The sequence below is a fragment of the Danio rerio genome, chromosome 12 (genome assembly GCF_052040795.2).
Source record: "Danio rerio strain M-AB ecotype USA chromosome 12, GRCz13ab, whole genome shotgun sequence".
NCBI lineage: Eukaryota > Metazoa > Chordata > Actinopteri > Cypriniformes > Danionidae > Danio > Danio rerio.
In genome coordinates, this window is record NC_141032.1 from 3,777,501 (window position 1) to 3,804,085 (window position 26,585).

The following is a 26,585-nucleotide window of genomic DNA, read 5'->3' on the forward strand; positions in this document are numbered from 1 at the left end:
GGTATGAAGGGCGAAACCTGCAAAACAAAAAATAAATATGCAAATATCTTTAATAAGTTAGTAAATAAATCCATAAATCCCTGCATAAATAAAAAATAAACACATAAATATGCATATAAATGTATTTAAATATTTACAAATTCCGGCTTAAATAAATAAACAAATAATTATAGTGCGGGTATGGAGGACAAAACCTTCAGGCTCTGAGCGAATTGAATGAAAAATAAGGCACTAAGCCCAAGGAAAATGAATAAATGAATGAATTCAGATTGTTTCCCAGTACTGGGTTGAATAGAATAGTTGGTGGTTCATTCCACTGTGGCGACCTATGATAAATAAGGCACTAAGATGAGGGAAAATTAATGAACTCAGGTCCTTTCCCACTTCTGGGTTTGTGGCTGGAAAAGCATCCATTGCGTAAAACATATGCTGGAATAGTTGGCGGTTCATTCCGCTGAGGCGACCCCTAATAAATAAGGCACTAAGCCAAAGAAAAATGAATGAATGAATGAATGGATTCAGGTCCTTTCCCAATACTTTCGTCTAGAAGGGCATGCACTGCTTAAAACATATGCTGGAATAATTGGCAGATCATTCTGCAGTGGCGACCCCTGATAAATAAGGCACTAAGCTGAGGGAAAATGAATAAATGAATGAATCCAGGTCTTTTCCTAGTACTGGGTTGCGGCTGGAAGGGCATCCATCGCGTAAAACATATGCTGGTATAGTTGGCGGTTCATTCCGCTGTAGTTACCGTTGATAAATAAAGCACTAAGCCAAAGGAAAATGAATGAATGACTGAACAATTCAGGTTCAATTCCCGTCCTGATTTTAAAAAACGCGTTTAGCCAAACATGTCCTGCTGCGGCTCCCGTATTAGCGGTAGATCTGCAAAACATGACACATCTGTCCATCTGACAGTTGATTCTCAGAGTCTGGAAGATGAAAAGTGGAAATTAATTTTATTCCTGGACGTTTATTGAACATCTTATAATGGAGAGCGTCTACCGGCAGGGCGTGTGGATGGCGGAAGCCCTTCAGCAGAAAAGCAGAAGTTTGGAGGATATGTGGCTCGTCGCTTCTCATATGGGAGACCCGAAAGCCGCGGTTCTGCTGGTTTTCCCCGTCGTGTTTTACATACATCGCCGGACAGGCATCGCTGTGCTCTGGGTAGCAGCTCTTTCAGAGTGGCTTAATCTGGTTCTTAAATGGTATGAGTAGTTTTCCACTATGGGATGTTGTGAAGTGAAATCGAAAACTGTCAGATAATGGAAACACTTCATAATAAGGTTGTATTAGTTAATGCTAGCTAGTTAATGAAGACTGAACGATACTTTCATTGCAGTATTTATTAATTATTCACGTTAGTTAATGGAAAGTTGTCCATTGCTAGTTCATGTTAACTAATGTTAACAAGCATGACTTTTTTAGGATTTTAATAACACATTAGTAAATGATTAATAAATGCTGTACTAGTGTTTTATTTAATTATTATAGTATTATGTCTTTGTTTATGTATTATTAATAGCTGTTTTGTCATGTACTTTACCCGCTTGATTGCTCAAGAAAAAATATCCTTAAGGAGACAAATAAAGGTAAAGATTGATTAATTAATATACAGTCAGGTCTGTAGCACACTTGAAATGAACTTTTATCTGCTCATTATAATTAGGATAATGAGAAAATAACACACACTTAGCTATGAAACAGCTAAGAAGCCTACTGTCCCATTACTTTTGGTCCCTTAACAAGTGGGAGCCACACATTCCTACATCACTCACCTGACTTGGATGTAAGCACCTTCAAATTAAAGCTGACAGTCTGCAGTTAAGGCACGTCTTGTTGTTTTTGTTTAATGTTAAATACATTGTGCTGGTGTATAGAGCCAAAAATGCTAGAATTGTCTCGATGTCTCGATATTTATGGACCTGACTATATATATTAACTTATTGTAATAATACCTTGCTGTAAATTGTGACTCAAATGATTTATGTCTGCAGAGTAATCTAATGTCATAAATACTACCACTACTAATAATTATTATTATTGTAATAATGTATATTTAAACAAAAGTGTGTAATTCATAAATATATTCAGATTAAATGATTTAAGAAAAAGTGATTAAACACGTCTCTTTCAAATTTCATAATAAAATCATGTAATTTATATATATAAAAAAAAATAATATATATATATATATATATATATATATATATATATATATATATATATATATATATATAAGTATATATAAATATATATATATATATATATATATATATATATATATATATATATATAAGTATATATAAATATAAATATATGTATTTAGAAATTCGTTATGATTGAAAGGGTTATTACAACAAATATAGATTTCATAACTCATTTGAAGTTAAAACACTGGTATTGTGTTTTCTAAAAATTAATATAAATGTCTATAGGTATATAAATAATCATTTTGTATAAATATAAAATTTGTTGTTGTAAATGTGATACTTGCTAAAAATTGAATTAATCAACGTTTTCATCAAATATATGAATGTTTTTTTACTCTAAAAATTAAAGTTTAAAATAAAGTATGAGCTTAAATTAATTTAATAAAATAGGTTGTCTTTCAGTATTTTTATCATTAACTAAAACCAATCAATTTAATTTCTGTTTATTATCGAATACTAATAGATGCAGTACTTTTGTTTTAAGATATAACTCAAATTTACTGAAGAAAAAGAAACTTAAAGTATATATTTTAGCTATTTGTTGGGTGAAAAAACAAAACTGAAATACAAATTGATTCAAACTTATCAAAAACAAAAAGAAACAAAAAAAAAACACAATCAAAAATGTTAAGAATAAAATGAAAACAGCTTTTAAATGAACTTTAAGTCATGTAATGTGGCATTTAGGATCCTCTTTGGCGAGAGGCCTTACTGGTGGATTGGACAATCTGGCTTGTTTTCTGAAAAGCCTCCAGAAGTGCAGCAGTATCAGTCCACCTGTGAGAGCGGTCCAGGTACAGCAGTATAACACTGGATGGTTTTACCTGTATCACTGTGAGATGTTCATATACACGTGTTCCTCTTCTGTCCGTCAGGCAGTCCGTCGGGTCACGCTATGGTCACCAGTGCAGTATGGTGGGTGATTGTCTCTTCTCTGGCCTCCTTCAGTCAAGCTTACACAGGCAGGTCAGTCCCAAAGCCTCTCTGAAAACAGCCAGCTTCTTTAACTGCAGATTTGATTGGACTGCACTTTTAATGTAAATCGACAACAGTTTCCATTAAAATGAATACAATAATACTCCTCTTCACAATCTTCTCCCTCCAACAAGGGGTAAAAAAACTAGTCAGCTTAATTAGAAGCAAAGTAATCAGACATTACACAAAGCAAAGACAAAAAGTTATGCTTGTTATATACACTCATGTATTGATATTTATCTATCCATGACCATCCATCCAACCGGCTATTTGTCCATGCATTCAACCAATCAGTTTTCCATCCGTTTGACTGTTCATCCATCCGTCCATCCATCCGTCCGTCTATCCATCCATCCATCCATCCATCCATCCACCCATCCATCCATCCATCCATCCATTTACCTATTTGTCCATGCATTAGCCAATCAGTTTTCCATCCGTTTGACTGTTCATCCATCCGTCCATCCATCCGTCCATCCATCCGTCCGTCCATCCATCCATCCATCCATCCATCCATCCATCCATCCATCCATCCATCCATCCATCCATCCATTTGTCCATGCATTAGCCAATCAGTTTTCCATCCGTTTGACTGTTCATCCATCTGTCCGTCCATCCATCCATCCATCCATCCATCCATCCATCCATCCCTCCGTCTGTCCGTCCATCCATCCATCCATCCATCCATCCATTTGTCCATGCATTAGCCAATCAGTTTTCCATCCGTTTGACTGTTCATCCATCTGTCCGTCCGTCCATCCATCCATCCATCCATCCATCCATCCATCCATCCATCCATCCATCCATCCATCCCTCCGTCTGTCCGTCCATCCATCCATCCATCCATCCATCCATCCATCCATCCATCCATCCATCCATCCATCTACCTATTTGTCCATGCATTAGCCAGTTTTCCATCCGTTTGACTGTTCATCCATCCGTCCGTTTGTCCATCCATCCCTCCATCCATCCATCCATCCATCCATCCATCCATCCATCCCTCTGTCCATCCATCCGTCCATCCATCCATCCATCCATCCATCCATCCATCCATCCATCCACCTATTTGTCCATGCATTAGCCAATCAGTTTTCCATCCGTTTGACTGTTCATCCATCCGTCCATCCATCCATCCCTCCATCCATCCGTCCATCCATCCATCCATCCATCCATCCATCCATCCATTTACCTATTTGTCCATGCATTAGCCAATCAGTTTTCCATCCGTTTGACTGTTCATCCATCCGTCCATCCATCCATCCATCCATCCATCCATCCATCCATCCATCCATCCCTCTGTCCATCCATCCATCCATCCATCCATTTACCTATTTGTCCATGCATTAGCCAATCAGTTTTCCATCCGTTTGACTGTCCATCCATCCATCCATCCATCCATCCATCTATCCATCCATCCATCCCTCCGTCCATCCATCCATCCATCCATCCATCCATCCATCCATCCATCCATCCATCCATCCATCCATGCATTAGCCAATCAGTTTTCCATCCGTTTGACTGTTCATCCATCCAGCCATCCATCCATCCATCCCTCCATCCATCCATCCATCCGTCTGTCCGTCCATCAATCCATCCATCCATCCATCCATCCATCCATCCATCCATCCATCCATCCATCCATCCATTTACCTATTTGTCCATGCATTAGCCAATCAGTTTTCCATCCGTTTGACTGTTCATCCATCTGTCCGTCCGTCCATCCATCCCTCCATCCATCCATCCATCCATCCATCCATCCATCCCTCTGTCCATCCATCCATCCATCCATCCATTTACCTATTTTTCCATGCATTAGCCAATCAGTTTTCCATCCGTTTGACTGTTCATCCATCTGTCCGTCCGTCCATCCATCCCTCCATCCATCCATCCATCCATCCATCCATCCATCCCTCTGTCCATCCATCCATCCATCCATTTACCTATTTGTCCATGCATTAGCCAATCAGTTTTCCATCCGTTTGACTGTTCATCCGTCCATCCATCCATCCATCCATCCATCCATCCATCCATCCATCCCTCCATCCATCCCTCCATCCATCCATCCATCCAAACAAACATAAAATGTAATTTGATTTATTTTTTAATTAAAGAAAGTCAGATCTGCCTAACATTTGCACATGCTTTAGAAACTTTTTTTTTAATCCATTCAGCTGATCTTCGGGTCTGGCAGGAGCACTTTTAGCTTAGCTTAGCATGGATCATTAAATTGGATTAGAACACTTTTATTGAATTAGCTTTAAATGGGAAAATTATTGAAACACTTTTTTTTTTAATTTTAAGTATGATGCTAATGGTCTAATCTGATTCAATTATCTATGCTAAGCTAAGCTAAAAGTGCTTTGGCCAGACTGTGAGATTGGACGTGTAAAATCCGCCTATTTACAAAAAAAAAGTGGAGCGCTCCTTTAAAAAACTATGAACTGAGTAAGAAATGAATGACAATACATGGTACGTATGAAATATGGTATCATTACTTTGAAACATTTTGATAAGTTTAACTTGTGTTATTTTTTTAATAAAGCTAAAAGACTCTGTTTGACTCAAAATGTGAAAAAATTGAAAGAGTTTAATGTATATTATCTATGCATTGTTAGTATTTAATTAAGTAGTATTGAGACAAGTAATTAAGATTGTTACTTAAATACAATTTTGATTATGTAAATAGTAATTAATTACGTTTTTAAAAGTAACTTACCCAACGGGGACACAGTGGGTAGTGCTGTCGCGTCACAGCATGAAGGTCGCTGGGTCGCTGGTTCGAGCCTCGGCTCATTTCTGTGTGGAGTTTGCATGTATTCCCTGCGTTCGCGTGGGTTTCCTCCGGGTGCTCCGGTTTCCCCCACAGTCCAAAGACATGCGGTACAGGTGAATTGTGTAGGCTAAATTGACCGTAGTGTATAAGTGTGTGTGTGAATGTGTGTGTGGATGTTTCCCCAGAGATGGGTTGCGGCTGGAAGGGCATCCGCTGCGTTAAAACGTGTTTTATAAGTTGGCGGTTCATTCCGCAGTGGTGACCCCGGATTAATAAAGGGACTAAGCCAACAAGAAAATGAATGAATGAATGAACTTACCCAACTTGAAACTCAACATGAAAATAGCCTTGATGCTGAAATAGGATAAAAAAAATGAATGAATAAATACATATATATATGCTTCCATTGTTTTTAATGCATTTAACATTTTTTTTGTTACATTTTATTGTACATTTACATATTATTTACGTGGATTTTCCCTGTCAAATAAGTCTTAAAATCCCTGTGAAATCAAAATAAAGCTTTTTAGATGTTGGTATCAGTATTAGTCTTAGTATATCTATAATCTAGTTTGCTCCAGAACAGCAACAACATTTGCATTTAGAAGATAAAAATCCTAGCGCCGTCTAAATGGATCAACACGTTTTTTTTTTGACATCACCTCATAGTTTAGTTTCTCATCAAATCTTCTGACAAATTAAATGCTCTTTAAAATCTGACAAGCCCCACCTTCTTCAATACAACTCTCATTTGCTATGCTTCAGCTTTTTTTTTTATTGTGTTTGAACAATGCAAACATGTTAATCATAACAATGGATGACATCAAGTACAATGGTAAATAAGTCAAATTAATAATAAAATAAATTAGTATACAGAGGCAAATGATCTAATTAAACAATATTTACAAAGTCCTTATAAAATTTCACAGTTTTAACACTTTTTTTTTTGCTGTAAAGTAAAGTAAATTCTGCAACTTAGGTAATGATGAAGAAAGTTTACATTTGTGAATATAATATTTACCCAATAAAATAAATTAATTGCCTAGAAATTCTATGTTATGTTTGTCATGAGAAAAGTAACAAATTAAATCATTCATTCATTCTCTTGTCGGCTTAGTCCCTTTATTAATCCGGGGTCGCCACAGTGGAATGAACCGCCAACTTATCCAGCAAGTTTTTACACAGCGGATGCCCTTCCAGCCACAACCCATCTCTGGGAAAACAAATTAAATCACACCGAAAAATCAATGTTAAACTTACATTTGGATGGAAAATAGACTGAGAAATCAGACTGCTACGCTTGAGCTTAGCCACTCTCACTGGCAGAGCTGTGATAACACGAAACACTATTGGCTGTTTTTTAAAAGGGGAGGAGCTACTTTATGTCCAGCCCCCTGTGTTCATGTTTAAGTTCAAATTCATCCCACAAACAAAAATGCCTATTTCAATGCACTTAACGGGACATTTAGAAAAATAAATAAATGAATAAGAATGAGCTTTATGAATGCCGTTTACTCATAAGTAAAACTAACTCAAGTCTTTGTCTTCCAGTAAGATATTATCCGCAGTGCTGTATCTGCTGTATGCAGTGTTTCTGGGATGTGTAGGCCTTTCTCGGATCTTCATCCTGGCTCATTTTCCTCATCAGGTCGTTGCAGGTTTTCTGACAGGTCAGAAGGTAATACATTTAGTCGCTGTCTTCAATAGTAAAGGAGGTGTTGATGGTGTGTGTGTGTGTTTTCCACAGGTGTGCTTCTGGGGGTGTTTCTGAAGCGCTCTGTGCCTGAACGGCGCCCTCTGCTGTTTTTCTTTCGCTTCAGCATGGCTCTGCTCGGTGCTGCTCTTATTTTCCACGCTGTTCTGGAAAAAACGGGGATCGATCTTTCTTGGTGGGTCCAATATTTCAGTCGACTGAATGATGTATATAAATGCTCAACTTAAGTTAATAATTCATATAAGTTTGTGCGTGTGTGTGTCTATATGTATTTTTAAATGATCAACTTACTCTTATTTCGCAGGTCCATCTCTCTGGCCAAGCGCTGGTGTTCTCGCTCTGAGTGGGTCCGGATGGACACTGCGCCCTTTTCCTCCCTTAACCGTGACGCTGGGGTTCTCTTAGGACTGGGCCTGGCGCAGTACTGGAAGCCTGGCGGATGGACTCTTCCTCAGGCCCCCAGGACTCTCTGTCTTGCCCTGTCGTCTCTGGCCCTGCACTACATCAGCAGGTTCCCTCTTCCCACTGTCCCTCCTCTTCTCTTCTACTCTCTGTTCTTCCTCAAATACAGCATCGTGCCGCAGGTGGTCATGGTGCTGGTGCCTGGATTCGTCCATTTACTCACAGCCAAACCCAAGAGGGAGTAAAAGTACATGTTGAGGCTTTTGGCCATAGATATATACATTAGATGTCACCTGGCCTATTGTTGTCTATTGGACTGAATGCGTCAATAGCGCCGCCATCTTGCTACAGGGTAGCGCTCATTTGAAATGAATGCGGGACCAAGGTACAGTGGAGGACTGTGGCCATCCAAAGCCAGAGATATACACATATACACATATATCTATGATCAGGAGTTTTCCTGGATGTTAGTATGTCATTTTTTTTTCTAATTACGAAAATTATAATTTTACATCACTTTTCTACATTGATGGATCAGTGACCGCACGGGCATTCCTGACAAAAAGCTTGTGTTTGTGTGTACAGAAATGTACTATTCACCCTCCCTGTTAAATTTGATCTAATCATGTCCTGAAACACAGCTCCTCTCCTGCTTTCACTTCTCATACTGACGGAGGGAGCGATTCGCTTGTGAATGAATCCCCCGGACGACTCTTTCACTAACGTTAGGCGACAATAATACAAGTTTCTGGCTGAGCAGCATCTCTTTGTCATATTTATTTTGCATTGTTCGCTGATTTTATTCAACAAAACTAGCATAAGCCGAGTGTTTAGTGCGAGTTGGAGCTGCTTTGCCTTATGGTGAATGCAGTAAGTGACTGTTATCATCAATAACGTTACCTGATTAGCACAAAAGTTCAGAACATACAAAAACATAAAAATACTTAATATTACCTATGAAATGTTCTGCCTTTGTGCTTTGTTTTCTTTGTTTGCTCATTACTACACCCGTAGACAGCGCTAAAGTCCCGCATCTTCACGTAATAACACTGTCTTAACTAGTGCAGTTGAATGACATTAGTCCTGGGAGCACTGTACCAATGTGGCGGCGCTATTGACGCATGCACAGGGTCCCAATGCGATATCTAGTGTATACATCTATGCTTTTGGCCATGAAAATTGAAAGTTCATAACACAAAATAAGCAAAGCTCTAAGATCGATTATAAAGTTGATTTGGTCACGCTTTATTTTGATGGTCTGTTTGTTGAATTTAAGTTACAATTCATCTACATGTCAACTAATTCTCATTAGATTATGAGACTGTTTGGTTGGGGTAAGGGTTAGCGATAGTTGACATGTACTCGCAAAGTTTCTTATAGTCAGTTACATGTTTGTTGAAGGAGCAGTATCAACAGATATTAGGCAGACAGTCTACTAATACTCAAATGGACCATCAAAATAAATTGTTACCGTTGTTTTAACTATAAAGAGACAATGTCGTTGCCTGCAGCTTTAAAGATTTCTTTAGCAAACAAAAGTGACGTGGACTGAAGTAAATTTATTTAGTTTGTGCCAAAGAAACTCTTAAGGGAAAAGTTTTGTTGCTGTTGTTCTGTTTTGATTGTTTACTCTATTTACTTCATTTTTCATGTTCATGTTCAAGCCATTTGAATGGTCTCTTCTTGAATAGAAGCCATTTTTCTTGCTTATAATAGTATAGAAATTATATTTTCTCTAAGAAATCAATTTAGAAAAGTTGCTTTTTTTGTCTTTAGTCAAAGTTCTTTTGTGAAAAGATCCCCTTTCACACTGATTACACCAAAAATGAATAAAAACAAGATGGGATATGCATGTGGATAATGTGACCATTTTCATAAACTCATGTTTTTGTACTCGTTTACAGTATGGTTCTCAAGCAAAATGCAGTTTAAAACTTTAAAAAAAAATGACAAAATAAAAAAAGAAAGGACAAAATGTTTTTTATTTAAAAGCAGTGAAATATACAGTTAAAGACAAATTTATTCGTCCTCCTGTGAAATTTAGTTTTATTATTTTCAAATATTTCTCAAGTGAAGCTTAAAGTAAAAAGTTTTTATCAGTATTTCCTCTTATGTCTATTTTAATATATATATATATATATATATATATGCACACACACACACAGTTGAAGTCAGAATTATTAGCCAGAATTATTAGTCAGAATTATTTTATTTATTTAAAAAAAAAAATTTATATTTCCCAAATGATGTTTAACAGAGCAAAGGAATTTTCACAGTATGTCTGATAATATATTTTTTTTCTGGAGAAAGTCTTATTTGTTTTATTTTGGCTAGAATAAAAGCTGTTTTGAATTTTTTAAATACCATTTTAAGGTCAAATGTATTAGCCCCTATAAGCTAATATTTTTTTCGATAGTCTACAGAACAAACCATCATTATACAATAACTTGCCTAATTACCCTAACCTGCCTAGTTAACTTAATTAACCTAGTTAAACCTTTAAATGTCACTTTAAGCTGTATAGAAGTGTTTTGAAAAATATCTAGTCTAATATTGTTTACTGTCATCATGACAAAGATAAAATAAATCAGTTATTAGAGATGAGTTATTAAAACTTTTATGATTAGAAATGTGTTAAAAAAATCTTCTCACCGTTAAACAGAAATTGGGGGAAAAAATAAACAGAGGGACTAATAATTCTGACTTTAACTGTATATTTCTCTGTATAATCTCTGTTCTCTGTATAATAGAAAATACATTCTTTCATTTTATTTTTCGCCTTAGTCCCTTTATTAATCAGGGGTCGCCACAGCGGAATGAACCTCCAACTTATCCAGCATATGTTTTTACAAAGCAGATGCCCTTCCAGTCACAAACCAACCCTGGGAAACACCCATACACTCTTGCATTCACACACTTACAGTATGGCCAATTTAGCTTATTCAATTCCCCTATAGCGCATGTGTTTAGACTGTGGGGGAAACCGGAGCACCCGGAGGAAACCCACGCCAACACGGGGAGAACATGCAAACTCCACACAGAAATGCTAGCTGACCCAGCCGAGGCTCAAACCAGTGACCTTCTTGCTGTGAGGCCACAGTGCTAACCACTGAGCCACTGTATTGCCCCTAAAATAAGTTGTCATTCATTTTTTTCAGTGCTTGCCATGAGTTTATTGAGGCAAACGTTGTAGTTTATAATGAATATACGTTCCTCATCCTGCATTCATTAAACACACACCATATAAAAATGACGAGTGACATGATAAAAACACATTCTGGTTTATTGAAGTCATTAAACGTTGTCACAGCGCTCTGAAAGCTCACATTTACAGACGAGAAACTCTGCTTAGCAAGCAAGTACATTAAAATCAACTCAAATCCAACTGAAGAATCAAAAGAAAGGCCAAACCCTAATGAAAGTCACGTCTTTACGTTTGTTTTTTCCGTCAGCTGTGAACTTTATTTGTTTAGTTCCTCTATCGGAGACATACAGCGGATTCGCGAATGTCTGTGTGTGTCCATTTTGGAGGGGAATGGAGGATAAATCATGCGTCAGGTTATGTACAGCGGAAAAACGAAACAAATAATAAGAATAATATTACACCTCGCTCTCGATAACTGTTTGTCGTCGTGTTTTCTGTAGCATTTCCCCCACAAGTTGACCATGAGGCATCTATCAATTCAAGCAGGTTTACACTGACAGCAATAGAAAGGTGAATATGGTTGTCTTTAAGACTTCGATATCTGTCCATATACTGTATTTTGGATTTGACCAAAGCCACATTTAAGCTCTGCGTGTTAATAATATTGCATTCGGAAGCAGAGAACTCGAAAAGGAACTAGCTGAATATTGATTTTTTTTTTTTGTACACAACAGATACACTAGTTGAAAACGGCTGGTTTGCTCGTCAGTATTGTGTGTGTTACGCCACTGAGTCCTTCTCACGCACTGCATTTGGCGATGTGTTTGCAGCGGAGAGCAGGAGCTTCGTATGCATGATCACGTTTGGCCACTATATACAGCAAGTACACTGCGCTCTATAAAGGCTGTTATATACACGTCTTTATATCTTTTTAAAAACATAATCTCGCTCTTTTATATTATTGTTCATTCGTTTGCATGAAAAATTAGAATCGCACCAAGGACAACGACTGCTATTTGTTTTTCTAGTAGTACAACTAATCACAGGTTATTTTCCAGTGTTCACTCAATGTTTGTTAGTAAGGATGTTGAATCCTGGTTCCGAAGGAAAACAATGAAACGACATATCCATCCCCCTGATATTCACATTCCATACAGTCCTTACGAACGAATAAAGTGCTCTCTTTCTTCATAATGTCACAGACAGCCAGTGCAGGCTGAAGAAAAGTTAAAACAAAGATACTTCACTTGATATACTCCAATATTCCATTTCTTAACAACAAAGAAACCAAAAAAAAGAGGAGAAGAAATGGTATTACTACCTTACAAACGCCCCTGAAGCTTCGCGTAGTATACATACTGTAGAGTTCATAAGACGTCAATGGTGTGATACATTCTTTGACTTGAAATACGGCAGGATAGCCACTCCAGTGCTCGATAATGAACTCCACTCATTTTGTAAATAAAGTCAGAAGCTTTGTTCATAAAATGTGAGGGTTACTTGAAAATCTCATTCACAAGGATTTGATTATTAGCTAATGTTATTGCCACTCCACCATTTAGAATTTTGATACATACAATATTTCTGCTTGGGAGCCAGAACCGTAAAGATCTCCAGGCATAAACTAAAAGAGTTACTATTTTGAAAATATCTAATACCATTTCCGAATGCCCAACAAAAAGAATGACAAAACGAAAACGAAATAAACCCGACAGATGTCTGCCTAAATATTTCTATACATTATATAACTTAATTATAAATATTTCTCTTTTCCCTTCTGTAACTACAGCTTGGTTTTGTCAGATTTATACAGTATTGAACAATCACACAATGTGACGTCCAGAAAGCCTAGCAAATCTGTTTAGTTTTACTCGGAAGTAAGAGAGAGAGAAGAAATGAGTTCAACTCACATAGACTCCCCAGTTTCTTATCTGCTTTACTGCTGGGAACGATGTCGATTCCGTTCCTCTGCATGTAGACATCTGTTGTGGAATGTGAATAAATGTGCTTTCTTATAATGTGCAGAGCTTTATAGAACATTTTTTACCTTTACATACTGTATTCAAATGCTCCAAACTGGTGCCTTTCAGACTATTCGGAGCCCGTCCACCACCCAGGTTCTAAAAACTACGTTTTTACCAGGAGATTGAGTTGACCTGAAGTAGGCACAGGTATTTGAACACAACTTTGTAACACTGTTTGTTTGTTTATTAAAAGTAACTCTACTAAGCAGTTTTGTCTACTCAAAATACTGGTTTTAATATGCTGCACCTACACAGTCCCTTGCGTTAGACCTGACACAAACATTCGCACACACCTTTGTGCCCACCCTTTTGGGTGCCTATTAAACATTTGACTCCACAAAGGGTCTCTTTGGTTTGATGGGCGAGGTGGGACCTTGTCTGGCATCACGGGATAGCTGGCGGTACATGTTCTCCTGGTACGCCTGTGCCACGGGCATTGTCCGGGCCACCTTAACATCCTGATACGTGGGCACTTGGCTCACCCGCTCCAGGAGGTCTCGATCACGGGCCCCTCCATTGGCAAGCTTGCCTAGGGAGGATGGCTGTGGCTGGGAATAATACTCCTCTTCTAGCATGTGTCCATTTTGGGCATTGTTAGTCTTGTTGTAGTAGGCAATATTGCCTAGAGATGTCGGAGGGCTGTAGGAGGAGGCTGTGGAGGCTTGGTGGATCAAGTTCCCAGGGGACGTGGGGCTAGTGATGACCGATTCCAGGGATGACACGGGCCAGGCCCGGGAAGGCTGGTGAAGGTACTGCTGCGTAGTCCTTGCAGTCTTGTCGATGACGCCCATGAATGGAGTGGTCCGGGATCGAGTCGGTTCACCCGAGTAGTGTCCGCTCTGAGAGGGCGAGAGGGCAGATGGCTCATCGAAGCTTCGCTCATATGCCACCTGCAGTGGGATTTCCATTTGGGCCATCGAGGAGGAGGGCCTGAAGCCAGAAGCTAGATTGCAGCTGGAGCCTGAGGAGATATTACTGCTCGATGGGGAGAAGCGAAGATTTACACTTTGGGAGTGAATAAGAGGTCTGGGGGTCGGTACATGCTGCTTTAGGTCACTTGTATTGGCACTGATGGGTCTACGCACTAGATGAGGAATCTCTGGAGATCCCAGTTGGCATGGAGGCAGAGCAGAGGCTGCCACTGCTCTCTCAAGTTCATGTTTAGAGACAGGATAGTATGCTGCCGACTGGCTGCGGCTGATCTGTGGAGTTTGGCTAAAACGCATGCCTCCGGGCCCACCTGTAGCTGAACGGTAGGCTGAAGCAGGACGTTGAGGCAGCTCGTCTTTCCCTAAGTTTGACTCTAGAACCCCAGAAGGTCCACCTCGACCCCCGTGCTGACAAAGAGCTCCCACACTAAGGCTTGATTGCACTTGAGACATTGAACGGCCATCCAGTGAAGGCTGGTACACTAGTCTTGGCTCCCGATCTCTATCCCTGTCCACATCCATGGAACTACCCTGATACCTGCTGCTGAGTGGATGTGCCAACTGGCTGTACACACTGTTACTGGGCTGGTTAGTGCGTACAATTTGTGCCATAGAGGGCTGGAGACGAAGACCCTGAACCTGGTGGTGTTGGCTGGTCTGGGAGCTCTGGGATGGTTGCGATTGGAGCTGGAAGGATCGCTGACTGCTCATCTTTAAAAGTGGAGATTTGGGACGACTAGGTAAAGGCTCCTGCTGGTAGCGGACTGGAGAGCCAGACTGGGAACGATATATACACACACTCTCAACTGGAGGGCTGGCTCGGAATGGAACCCCACGTCGAAGAGGAGACGGTGGAGGACTCTGATAGTCCATCCCTTGGTTCCCTCCACCACCCATGGGTGGCGGGCTGAAACGGTAAGAGGACTGGTGGGCAGGTGAGGTGTGGGGTGGACTCTGGCGATAGTGGGAGTTCTGATGTGTTGGGGAAATACAAGGGGAAGTTGACTGGTAACTATGATGAGTAGGAGATGACATAGAAGAGGAGCTTGGGTGAAACTCAAAGGCCTGCCCCCCAGATAGGTAGCCAGTGTCATGATGGGCAGGAGAAAGGGGTGGACTACGAATGATGGCAAGACTCGAAGTGTTTGAGCGAATATCAGAAGCAAGACCAATAGACACAGCCTCTAGCTCTTGTTCCAGGAAGTCATCATCCTCAAACAAGTCTTGGACAGGTTCCATGTCATCAAGTCTTGGTTCAGGAGGAGGAGTGTGACGAGGGGGCTCCTCGTCTTCTTCCACTGGTAAAGGAGATGGTGGTGGAGATGGAGGTGGCTCAAGCTCTAGCTCTTCTGATTGGGTCACTTGTCTGTACTCTTCTTCCACACGCTGGAGGAGGCGTTGGATTTCCCGATTGTTGGGACATAGTTTTATGGCTTCCCTCAGGTCATCTAGTGCTTCAGCGAATTGCCTATGGGTTGGCAATGGAATTATTAAACCACCCTTAAGTAACTTGAAGTGGAATGAAGAAAAGTAATGAGAGGTACCTACCTGCTGCTCCGCTTGGCACGGGCTCTAGCATAAAACGCCTCATAGGACTTAGGCTTGAGTTCCAGAGCCTTGGTAGCAAACTCCTCTGCCATTCCAAAGTCCTGCAACCAAGAAAGTATGATCAATAAAAACTTATTGGATTGACATATCATCATTTTGCATTAGACATGTATCTGCAAGGTTCTCACAACATGCTGCTTATTGAAAATGTAACATCGATTAAGTATTTTATACTGAACCTTCCTGTGTGCATTAATAATCAGAATAAGGCTTTGCAAAGAGTATTTTTAGAAACGTTTATGGTGTTCTCACATTCATTTTCCTCCGACAGCGGGACAAGTTCAGGAACAAAGACACTTTGAGCTCCTTGAAGGTCTTCAAGTCCTCACTTAATCCTTCACGGGGAAATTTCTTCAGCGCATACTGGTAGCGCTGAGCTGCCTCTTTTACTTTACCCTTCTGCAGGAGAAAAGATGATTGACTGTGTAAATACTTAGAGCCAATGACTTTGTATAAGACAAATCTGCAAACATCAGAGGTAAGTTTCGAGTAAATCTGACCTTGTAGAAGCCATCTCCTTCCTCTAAAAGTTTACTCAGTAGGATAATCATGATGTCAGGTTTAGATGTCGCCATTGCCCAGGTAGCAGGACCTAAGGGGTTACAGGATGTTTGATGGGTCAAAATGAACAATCAAAGGTTTGAGGGGACAACGTGGAGAGAGACGGAGGAGTGCAGAGTGCTCAGGAGTCACAACAGACTGATGAAGGCATGGGCAACAGGACGAGGATCCCTTCAGGGTGAACTCGATTTCTCATTCAGTTTACTATTAAGGGTGTACTCACACTATGCCAGGGATGTCCAAACTCGGTCCTGGAGGGCCGGTGTCTTGCAAAGTTTAGGTACAACCCCAGTCAGACACACCTGGGCTAGCTAATCAAGCTCTTACTAGGCTTTCTAGAAACATCTTTGCAGGTGTGTTGAGGCAAGTTGGAGCTAAAATCTGAAGGACACCGGCCCTCCAGGACCGAGTTTGGACACCCCTGCACTACGCTATTCCAAATCCCAGTTCATTTGACTAGTGTCGGTGTTCTAGGTTGGCCGGCCCTGACCTGGTTGAACTAGGTGGGTTAGAGAGTGGTTCGGTTGGGCTCAGATGTGGTAAACATTTAGTGTGAGTGCAAAACTGAAGACTCTGTCACTTTTAAGGGACTGGGAAGCCATCTGTGAAGAGGGGAGTATACACAATCGCACCCGGGCTCAGTGCAAGGCAAGTGTGAGTACACCCTCAATCATTAACGAGAAGCTACAGCATAATACAGAAGTTCCCAACCCTTTTTGCCATGTTTAAACTAGGTATTACATAGCCCCGGAGGTTCAATTATTATGTTCTCCATTCATAAGACTTTTTTTAAGAACAGTTTACAATTCTAGCTCATCCTGCAGCGCCCAAACACATCACCGAACACAAAACATAGAGAAAAGAGCTGTCAGGATGCTTGAAGGGAAGCAAGATGTGAGCAGGCCGAGCACAAGCAGTACCTCCTTTGTGTGGACTCGGCAGCGTCTGACATCCTGCAGCCGAAGGTCAGTGGTTATGAGAGCGAGGGAGTGAGGTTGCGGGGAGATCGAGATGGAGTGATATGAGAGTGGCGTGTGTGCGTGTTGGTGAGTGAAAGAGATGCGGTGGTTGTGGAGGAAAGGTGAGGGGAACACAAAAAAGCAGCCGTGAGTGGTGGGGAATAAGAGCTTTAGCTAAAGGATAAAAACTTGAAAGTAAACCAACAAAACAGCGGCTAACTACCTCTTACCAACCACTGACTTGACAAACAGAGAAAGATAGACACTACGGCAAGAGCGCAACAAAGCAAGAGACTGGAAACAAAATGCAAACAATACAAACGATTTCAGTGAGACCCAGTTGGAGTCAGTGGAGTAAAGCAGAGCAGCAGAATGCTACAGCAGCCGAGCACAAGCTAAGCTACATGAAAACGATCGCATACATGAGGGTTTAAAAAAGGGCTGAAATATTTGGCAGAAGAGATTTCTATCGAAGTATGTCTGTTGTACGGTGGCCGGGAAGTGCAAAACAACATTACAAAGTGTGAAACACTTTTACAAAGCTGAAGAGAAATTTACATTTTGAAAAACATTTTTACTGATCATCAGACACAATTACATAGGAAAAACTATTTTACCAAGGACGAAACAAATTTACATTTTAGAAAAAAAAAAACAAGACGCAAAACACTTTTACAAATCCCGAAACAAATTTACAATTACAGATTCCCTACGGAAAGGGCATGTACCACACACCGGAAGTGACGTGAATGTACCACACACACTGGAAAATATCAGTAATATCCAGCTTGTGTATGACTTTGTAGACAGGATTTCACAAGTCGACAACTATAAAAATTATGGTTTGACCAACTGCGATTAAAACATATTAGAGCTATTCTGAGAAAATGTCAGCGTGAGAGTGTGTAAAAACAATCAAAGCACAGCACATGTCACTGATAAAGATATCAAAACCGACCCCAATCTGTAGACCCGAGTAGCTCAGATAGGTCGGTTGTTACTTACGCAGAACCTTTTGGCTTGGGTTCGAATCCCGTTGATGACATGTCAATTGAAATAATTTCTTTGCATTCATTTTGGTTTATACTGTTCTGCTACACAGGTATTAAAATCAATAATGTTTACACTGACACCAAGTAATAAGAATATTTATTTGGTATGGGCATGTTTTGTTGCCGTGAAAAAGTGACGAATCTGCCAATCTGCAAACGTGAATAGTTCACATCTGAAAAGGGGCCTCAGTTAACACGGACACCAGTTAAACCGTAACACCGGCTTCCTTCAGTTTACTGTTAAGATTCCTCAAGTAGAGGTTTACACCGTGTAGACTTGACATCATGTCCACGATTACAGCGTATGAGTGGCTCTCGTTAAAATATTAAACACATTGATGCAGTATGTCTGGTGTTTCCGTCTGCTCCGCGTCCTTTATAAACTCTAAACACAGACCACACATAAAGCAAAACCGCGTTAAGCTGCTCACGTGTTTGCCACAAAACAGGCAAAACAACCCTCGACCGCTGACCATGTTCGGTCACCATAAACCTTGTTTGCACCATGTACTCCACAGCACGAATTTACCGCGCTCACCAACAACAACAACAAATTTCCCCTGCGTCACTCCCGGTGTGGTACATTCACGTCACTTCCGGTGTGTGGTACATGCCCTTTCCGAAGGGAATCTGTAATTGTAAATTTTTTTTTCTAAAATGTAAAATTGTGTTGTCCTTGGTTAAATAGTTTTTCCTATGTAATTGTGTCTGATGATAAGTAAAAATGTTTTTTTCAAAATGTAAATTTGTCTCGAGCTTTGTAGAAGTGTTTCACACTTTGTAATGTTGTTTTGCACTTTCCGGCCACCGTACTGTTGGCACTGAACAAGTGCACAAGGTATTTTTGAATCCAAATGTGAGAAAACATTGAGATAGAAAGCTTTGCTTGCTGAATTGTTTCTCTTGTTGATTAGATTACTTTAGGTCCAACCCTTTTAACATGATCTATTTGAAATGTACTTTGAAATTGATTGGTTAGTGTTTCTATGTGACGGCTTTTCAATCTGATCCTTAAATTAATTGCTAATGGATTGTTTGATTGACATCTAAATGTAGCTACTTGTCATATACCGATTTTGGCTCCTTTTTTGAGCAGGGCGACCACCACTGATGTGTTTCTGCAGCCGACAGCTCGGTCCAGAGGACGCATCCCACTGTAGTCCACATGCTCTACCAAAGCCCCATGATCCACCAGGAACTGCACCTGGTAGAAAAAAAGAGTAACGTTAAAGCATAATATTTCAGGATTTGCAGAGAAAACAATTTTGATGGAAAACAACCGCAAGATGACATTTCTACACTTCCCCTTTATTCCATGCTCTGTTGAAGTTCTTGATTTGGATTGGCTTGAGGTTTTTGCAATAAAATAATTTTGTTAATTTCAGTCTGTGACCGGCATGACCTATGGCGCTTGCAATTCGCATTGCCTTGCATTTATACTTCTGTGTTTGTGTTGCTCTACAACAACACTTTCAAAACGCTAGCTGGCAGCTGATGTTTTTATGTTCCACAACTTTAACGTAAGGTAAACACAAAACAACAGTATCCATCTGGACCTCCTTCACAGGTCTCGACCCATTACACTTGCTCCATCAGGCTTGCGCGGCTTTCAACCCCGCCCACACTCGTCAGCGCTGCCAAGCTGACCACTCAATATGTTTGATGGGTCTGAAATGTTATGGTCAAATCCAATTCAATTCATTATGCTAAGTTAAGCTAAAAGTGATACAACAAGAATTCGGCTGAATAGATTGAAAAATGGTTCGAGTCAACTGTTTAACTTGTGCATTTTAAATCCTTTAATGCACATGTTGATTATCTCTTACTTATTACAGCAAAGGTGATTATTCAGCAGATCACATCAACAGATTTATTAACTAGAGTTGAAATAGAATCAGTATGTCCCTGCTGAAAAATCCAGCTTAAACCAGCCTAGGTTGGTTGGTTGGTTTTAGCTGGTCGATTAGACTGGTTTTAGAGGGGTTTTGGCCACTTCCAGGCTGGTTTCCAGCCATTTCCAGCCTGGTCTTAGCATGACCAGCTAAAACCTGCTTGACCAGCCTACCCAAGCTGGAAGTCCAGCCAAAACCAGCTATATCCAGCTTAAACCAGGCTGGTCAAGCTGGTTTTAGCTGGATTTGGCTGGTCATTTTCCAGCCTGACCAGCCAAGACCAGGCTGGAAATGGCTGAAAACCCCTCTAAAACCAGGCTGGTCAACCAGCCAACCAGCCTAGGCTGGTTTAATCTGGATTTTTCAGCAGGGGTGATTTGGATTTAGGGGAATATTTAGAAATGTTGGTCTCAGATTAAGCCCAAATTGAAATATCACTCACCACATCTGAATCTCCATAGAAAGCAGCCAGATCCAGAGGGGTTCGTCCGTTTTTATCAGCATGGTCTGTGGCAGCACCTCTTTCCACCAGGCAGCGAACTACCGACAGATGCCCTTTCAAACATGCCCAGCTGAGTGCAGTCAGACCCTCCTTATCCATAAGATCCATTGATGCCCCTACATCCAAAATGCATAAGACGTGAGGTATATTTAACCCAACCCTCAACAACTGTGTTTTTGTTTCATATATATGTGTGCATCCTGTACCCTGAGCCATTAGGAACTCGACCGTGTCCAGGTGCCCCTCTGAAGCGGCCATCATGAGTGGAGTACGGCCTTGTTTATCAGCCAGGTTTACATCTGCACCATGTGACACCAACAGATCCACAATCTGAAAGAGAGAACGGACTTCAGATATATCTAGGTCCTATTTAAATGTGGCATTAGGATGCATTTATGTTGACCCAATCACAAGTGGATAACGCAAGGTAAAAGGCATCCTTGAAATCCTTGAAAAGGATATCAAGTAAAGCCACTGCACTGGTCAGGTACTATAGCCTGCTTGGATGTTGGTGTCTGACCCCTTGTTTTTCAGATGTTAGCTATTGATGTGGAGATGCCGTTGCCCTAAAAAGCGGAGTAAAATAGTCATAAAGAACATGATAAACTAGAACCTAAAGTTCATTGATAAACTTTGATGTTGGCTTGAGAAAGCCAACGTGACTGCACTAGGACTGGGAATGGCAGTTGGCAGGAAGCACGGCGGCGGTTGCTAAGTGGTTGCTAGGCAGTTGCTAAAACGTTTATGGCATTGTTAGGTGGTTGCTAAGCAGTTGCTAAATGGCAATGCTTGTGTACATGTTTGATCAAATGCTAATACTTAGTAGGCATTTCTAGCATATGTTATTTCATTTAAATGATCATTCATAGCATGTAGCTAATCGTTATTAGCACTTGGCTTCCATTATCATTGTTACCATGCATAGTACACAGGAAGTCCCATTTGCTAGCATGAGTCAAACAAGCCAATGCCCAGGTCCCTACGATGTTCTGATGTAGAGATATTGCTATTTTTAAATGGTTGCTTGGTTATACTGTTTTATTGCTATGGGGACATTTGACAGGTTAGTGATGATACATCAAAGCTTCTTGGCAGTATGAGTGATCTTAATCAACCCCGATGTTTCTATGACAGTCTTTATGAGTGTCAAAAACTGGACTTGAACATTATGTATTCCTGGTGTTGGGTTGCGGCTGGAAGGGCATTCGCTGTGTAAAACAAATGCTGGATAAGTTGGCGGTTCATTCCGTTGTGGCGACCCCTGATTAATAAAGGGACTAAGGGAATGAACATTATGTAAAAATGGCTTGCCGTATTTTTTTAAAAATACAACGCTTTAAGTGTGAAAGTGATACATGCAAAGATGGCTTCCCATATCAGTAAAAATATGGAGTTTAAGTCAAAAATGGCTTGCCATATTTTGAGAAAAATAATGCTTAAAAATTATTTATTGGAAAACTATAAGTCTGATAAACCTTAAAGATATAGCAACAAAATCTAACACATCTAAATACAGCTTTTGGCCAAATTTGGGACTTTTTTTATATGCCCGGATTATAAAAATTTAATATTTAACATTTTTTATATTAAAAACGATAAGTCTTATAGGCATGAGGAGATATAGCAACAATCTTGAATGTAGAAGGCACATTTTGACCACATTTGGGCCTTGTGGCATGAACGGCCTAGGAGGAGATACATTTGTTTTCAAGGACAGAGTCGTATAACAGTAAGTTGGCTTTCTCAAGCCAACATAAAAACTAAATGTACATATACCGAAGGAATGGTATAACAGAAAATTTTAGGGGTTTTAAAACCATGACTTTTTAAAACCACGGTAAACCTTGAAACCGGTTACATGCCTACCACAAAGTGAACCGACTTTCCTTGAACAGACTTTGATACAGCTGAAACATGTAGACGGATGCTCCATCATTTAAAGGACAAAGCTGGAAAAAGCATCTTTATGAATTACCTGCCAGTGTCCTTGGCGCACGGAGCTGAAGAGAGGCAAGACTCCTCTCCGGTTGGGCTGAGCCACAGCAGAGCCCTGCTCCAGCAGCAGCCGACAGACCTCCAGCTTCCCCCGTCCCGCTGCTGCTGACAGAGCTGAGGAGAAGAGCAGAAGACACTCGTCAATCAAACAATACATTTAAAAAACCAAAGAAATTGAAATGCATTGCTGAGACATGTTACAAAGGCTGTGAACTATGGAGTACTGAATTGTGGAGTTGGACTGTGCATATGGAGCTAGATTAATGTCAATTGTAATTCATGCAAAAAACATGATGCACTGCAAAAAATGCTTTATTTTAGTCTTGTTTCTAGTCCAAATATCTAAAAGTATTTAAATCAAGCAGCATTTTCTAGACAAGCAAAAAATAATGCCTTGTTTCAAGAAAAAACGTGTCAAAATTATGTGAGATTTTAATTAAAACAAGCTTACACCATAGGCAGATTATTTTGCTTGTTTTAAGGTAAAACCCACTTCATTTTATTCAAAATTATATTAAAAAAAAGTTTAAAAAAGACTTCTTGATTTAATTTTTTTTAGATATTTGAACTAGAAACAAGACACAAAATTGAAGTAAGATTTTTTTTCAGCGTGCATAGACAAATTTACATGCATGAAATCAAATTTATGTCCACAAAATTAAGCGAGAAAACACAATAAAAAAAAAAACCGTTTACGTGCACAATATAAAAATACATATTTATAAAATATGTTTCACAAATGCAAAACTCTTTACAAATGTATAAAGTTTTGAATGTTTAAAGCACTTATAGCATTTGTGTGTGTATTTTTGAGACTTTTTCTAGCAGCGCACTCCTCTCATGCATGTCACTTGAACCCTTTAGCTAATCAGAAGCGAGCTCACTGTTCAACCAATCATAACCTGCCGAGATAATCAAGGTGCTCCACCATGCACACCGATTGTGCAATCTGAATTTAATTTTACAAAAGTGCAGGAATTTGGTTTCATGCATATAAATTTGGCTACGCAAGTTTTTTTTTTTTTTTTTTTTTTTTGCGTGAATAATTACTGAGACCATATGTGAAACAGTTTAGGTAATTTTTCTGTGTGAACTTACAGTACTTACAATACTCATATTTATGATACAAAAGTGCAAAAATATGCAAATTGTGACCAAAAAATACATTCATACATTCATTTTCCTTCGGCTTAGTCCCATTTATTTAACTTTTACACAGTGGATGCCCCATACACTCACATTCACACACACTCGCACACTAAGGCCAATTTTGTTTACCTAATTCATCTGTACCATATATCTTTGGACTGTGGGGCAAACCAGGGCACCTGGAGGAAACCCACACCAACACGAGGTGGGCTACAAGGGCAAACTTCACACAGAAATGACAACTGACCCAGCCGGAACTCGAACCAGTGACCTTCTTGCTGTGAGGCCACAGTGCTAACCACTGAGGCACGGTGTCACCGCAAACCAGTATATTTAAAGTGTTGTAAATCAGTCACTTGAGACACATTTATAGCATGAAAAATAAGCTCATTTACCTGTTTCACCCCACAGGGTGTCACAGCAGTTAATCTGTGCGCGTTGAATGTCCTCTTCATCCCTCTCAGGCAAGTCCAAGAGATAAGACACAATCTTAAAGACACACACACACACGCTCAATTAGTTAGAGTAGTATATGACAGAGTGTCCATTTGGTCTTGCAAAACACATCCAGACTAGGATGTCTAGATTTGGTCTTGCTTTCCTGTTTTCATACCTACAGACAAACGGTCAAATCGCTGCACATATGTATACACACGACACCAAGAGGACTTTACCTCAGTGTAACCCATGCTGGCGGCAGCTATAAGGGCCTGCTGGATGGCGATGCTCTTATTAAAGCTCACAGATGATGGAGACGAGGAGCGCTCAGCCTGTGTGTCCTCCTGCGTCTGTTCTTCAACCTCTTCTCTGGGAGACTCTTCCCGATTCTGCTCTTCTTCTTGAGGCGTCTCTGCTGGATCCTCCTGCTGTTCTGGGCCTGAGGGTGGAGATTCTGTGGGCGTGGCCTGTGTGGGCGAGGGCGTGGCATCTGGTGGGGTGGGGGATGGTGTGGCCTGTGGTTGTGAAACTGGAGAGGGCGTGTCCTGGGACTGTGTGGGGGAGGGGCTCTGGAGGTGAGTTTGACCCCAGTCGTTTTGAATGAGGAACTTGAGCACGTCCAGGTGTCCTCGGAGAGCAGCGTGCACCAGCGCACACTGACCATGCTTGTCCAAGTGGTCCAGCTATGGAGAAGGCAGAAAGACAAGTCAGAATTATTCGCCCATCTATCATTTTAAAAAAAAATTATTCTGAAGCGATGTTTAACAGAGCAAGGAAATGTTCAAAGTATGTCTGATGGGTCGTTCATTTTGAACGAATCTTCAATATGACTCGGGCACTACGAGTCCTCTCAGGGGGTGATTCGTTCATCCGCACATTTGTGCAGGCGGTATCGGTCATTTCAAGTCTTTTGAGTCGTTCATCATGGAAAGGCAGAAGCCAATCATATGCGCTTAGAGCCGGAAAAAGAATTGAACCGTTCATCTCTCGAGTCCTCTATCGGGTCTGAGTCATTCGTTCCTCATGGGCCAATCATATGCGCTTAGAGCCGGAAAAAGAATTGAATCGTTCATCTCTCGAGTCCTCTATCGGGTTTGAGTCATTCGTTCCTCACGGGCCAATCATATGCGTTTAGAGCCGGAAAAAGAATTGAACCGTTCATCTCTCGAGTCCTCTATAGGGTCTGAGTCATTCGTTCATCACGGGCCAATCATATGCGTTTAGAGCCAGAAAAAGAATTGAACCGCTCATCTCTCGAGTCCTCTATCGGGTTTGAGTCATTCGTTCCTCATGGGCCAATCATATGCGTTTAGAGCCGGAAAAAGAATTGATCCGCTCATCTCTTGAGTCCTCTATCGGGTCTGAGTCATTCGTTCATCACGGGCCAATCATATGCGTTTAGAGCCGGAAAAAGAATTGAACCGCTCATCTCTCAAGTCCTTTATCGGGTTTGAGTCATTCGTTCCTCACGGGCCAATCATATGCGCTTAGAGCCGGAAAAAGAATTGAACCGTTCATCTCTCGAGTTCGGGTTTGAGTCATTCTGTCACGTGATGAACGAATGACTCAAGAGCCAGAAGACTCGAAAGGTGAAGTAATTATCATGGCTCCTATCGACTCAGACTGTGTACATTGCTTAAGATTATATGTGACTGTCAGTGTAATGTGAACGAACCACTGACATTGAAGAGGTGAGCTGAGCAAAGAGACAACAATACCTTCATAGACAAAAGAGCAGGTCAACATTGAATTATTATTTTCTCCTTCCTATAGTATTCAGTTTATGACTTATTTGTCGTGTGATCAACCTTTTGGGCTAGTTGTAGATGTGTTTGGAAGCAATTCATAACATTTGAATCATATTTTGGCAAATTGAACCAAATGAACGAAATGACTCGAAAAAAGATTCGTTCATCTCGATGTACGAGACCTTAAAGGGCCATGACACCCCCCACTTTCGGTTAAAGTCTACTTCAGAATTTTTTTAAAAGATGCATGATTAATGGCCGTGGAGCTCCGCGAGCACAGGGCAGGAGTGGGCGTGGCCAGCAGGGGAGAAGGGGAGCGAACAACTGTTGTTGATAGTTAGCTCACAAAATGAGACACAAACCGTGAGGAAATGGATGAGTTTATAGTTCACAAAGTTAAAATGCAAAGAAATAAACAGTAATTTAATGCCCTGCTACATTTGTTATTCGTGATTTCATAAACACACAACCACAATTTATATCATTATAAAGATAAGTGTTCA

At 40.4% G+C, this 26,585-nt stretch overlaps 2 protein-coding genes across 13 annotated transcripts in view; one reads left to right on the forward strand and one right to left on the reverse strand.

Annotated features, from left to right (window-relative positions):
* Nucleotides 1–873: 873 nt before the first annotated feature.
* On the forward strand, nt 874–9,946 carry g6pc3 (glucose-6-phosphatase catalytic subunit 3). 2 transcript variants are annotated; one of them, XR_015503592.1, is made up of 6 exons: nt 874–1,211; nt 2,904–3,010; nt 3,092–3,182; nt 7,516–7,642; nt 7,712–7,853; nt 7,983–9,946. XR_015503592.1 is itself a non-coding variant. In NM_001080066.2 (6 exon segments), coding segments are annotated over 6 exon segments (1,020 nt in total). In that variant the 5' UTR covers nt 874–993; the 3' UTR covers nt 8,326–9,936.
* Nucleotides 9,947–11,342: 1,396 nt separating this feature from the next.
* The window catches only part of tanc2b (tetratricopeptide repeat, ankyrin repeat and coiled-coil containing 2b), a 267,309-nt gene continuing 252,066 nt past the window's right edge, over nt 11,343–26,585 (reverse strand). For 6 of the 11 annotated variants that reach the window (XM_087275632.1, XM_087275630.1, XM_087275636.1 and 3 more), the window contains 11 exons: nt 24,571–25,017; nt 24,292–24,385; nt 22,728–22,861; nt 20,959–21,082; nt 20,693–20,868; nt 19,430–19,562; nt 17,268–17,300; nt 16,287–16,378; nt 16,039–16,185; nt 15,727–15,827; nt 11,343–15,646 (listed from right to left, as the gene is read on the reverse strand). In XM_087275632.1, the coding sequence (XP_087131758.1) occupies nt 13,570–15,646; nt 15,727–15,827; nt 16,039–16,185; nt 16,287–16,378; nt 17,268–17,300; nt 19,430–19,562; nt 20,693–20,868; nt 20,959–21,082; nt 22,728–22,861; nt 24,292–24,385; nt 24,571–25,017 (3,558 nt within the window). In that variant the 3' untranslated portion in view covers nt 11,343–13,569. The remainder of the gene's footprint in view (nt 15,647–15,726; nt 15,828–16,038; nt 16,186–16,286; nt 16,379–17,267; nt 17,301–19,429; nt 19,563–20,692; nt 20,869–20,958; nt 21,083–22,727; nt 22,862–24,291; nt 24,386–24,570; nt 25,018–26,585) is intronic. The other 5 variants (XM_087275633.1, XM_087275631.1, XM_087275637.1 and 2 more) reach the window with 1 other exon arrangement.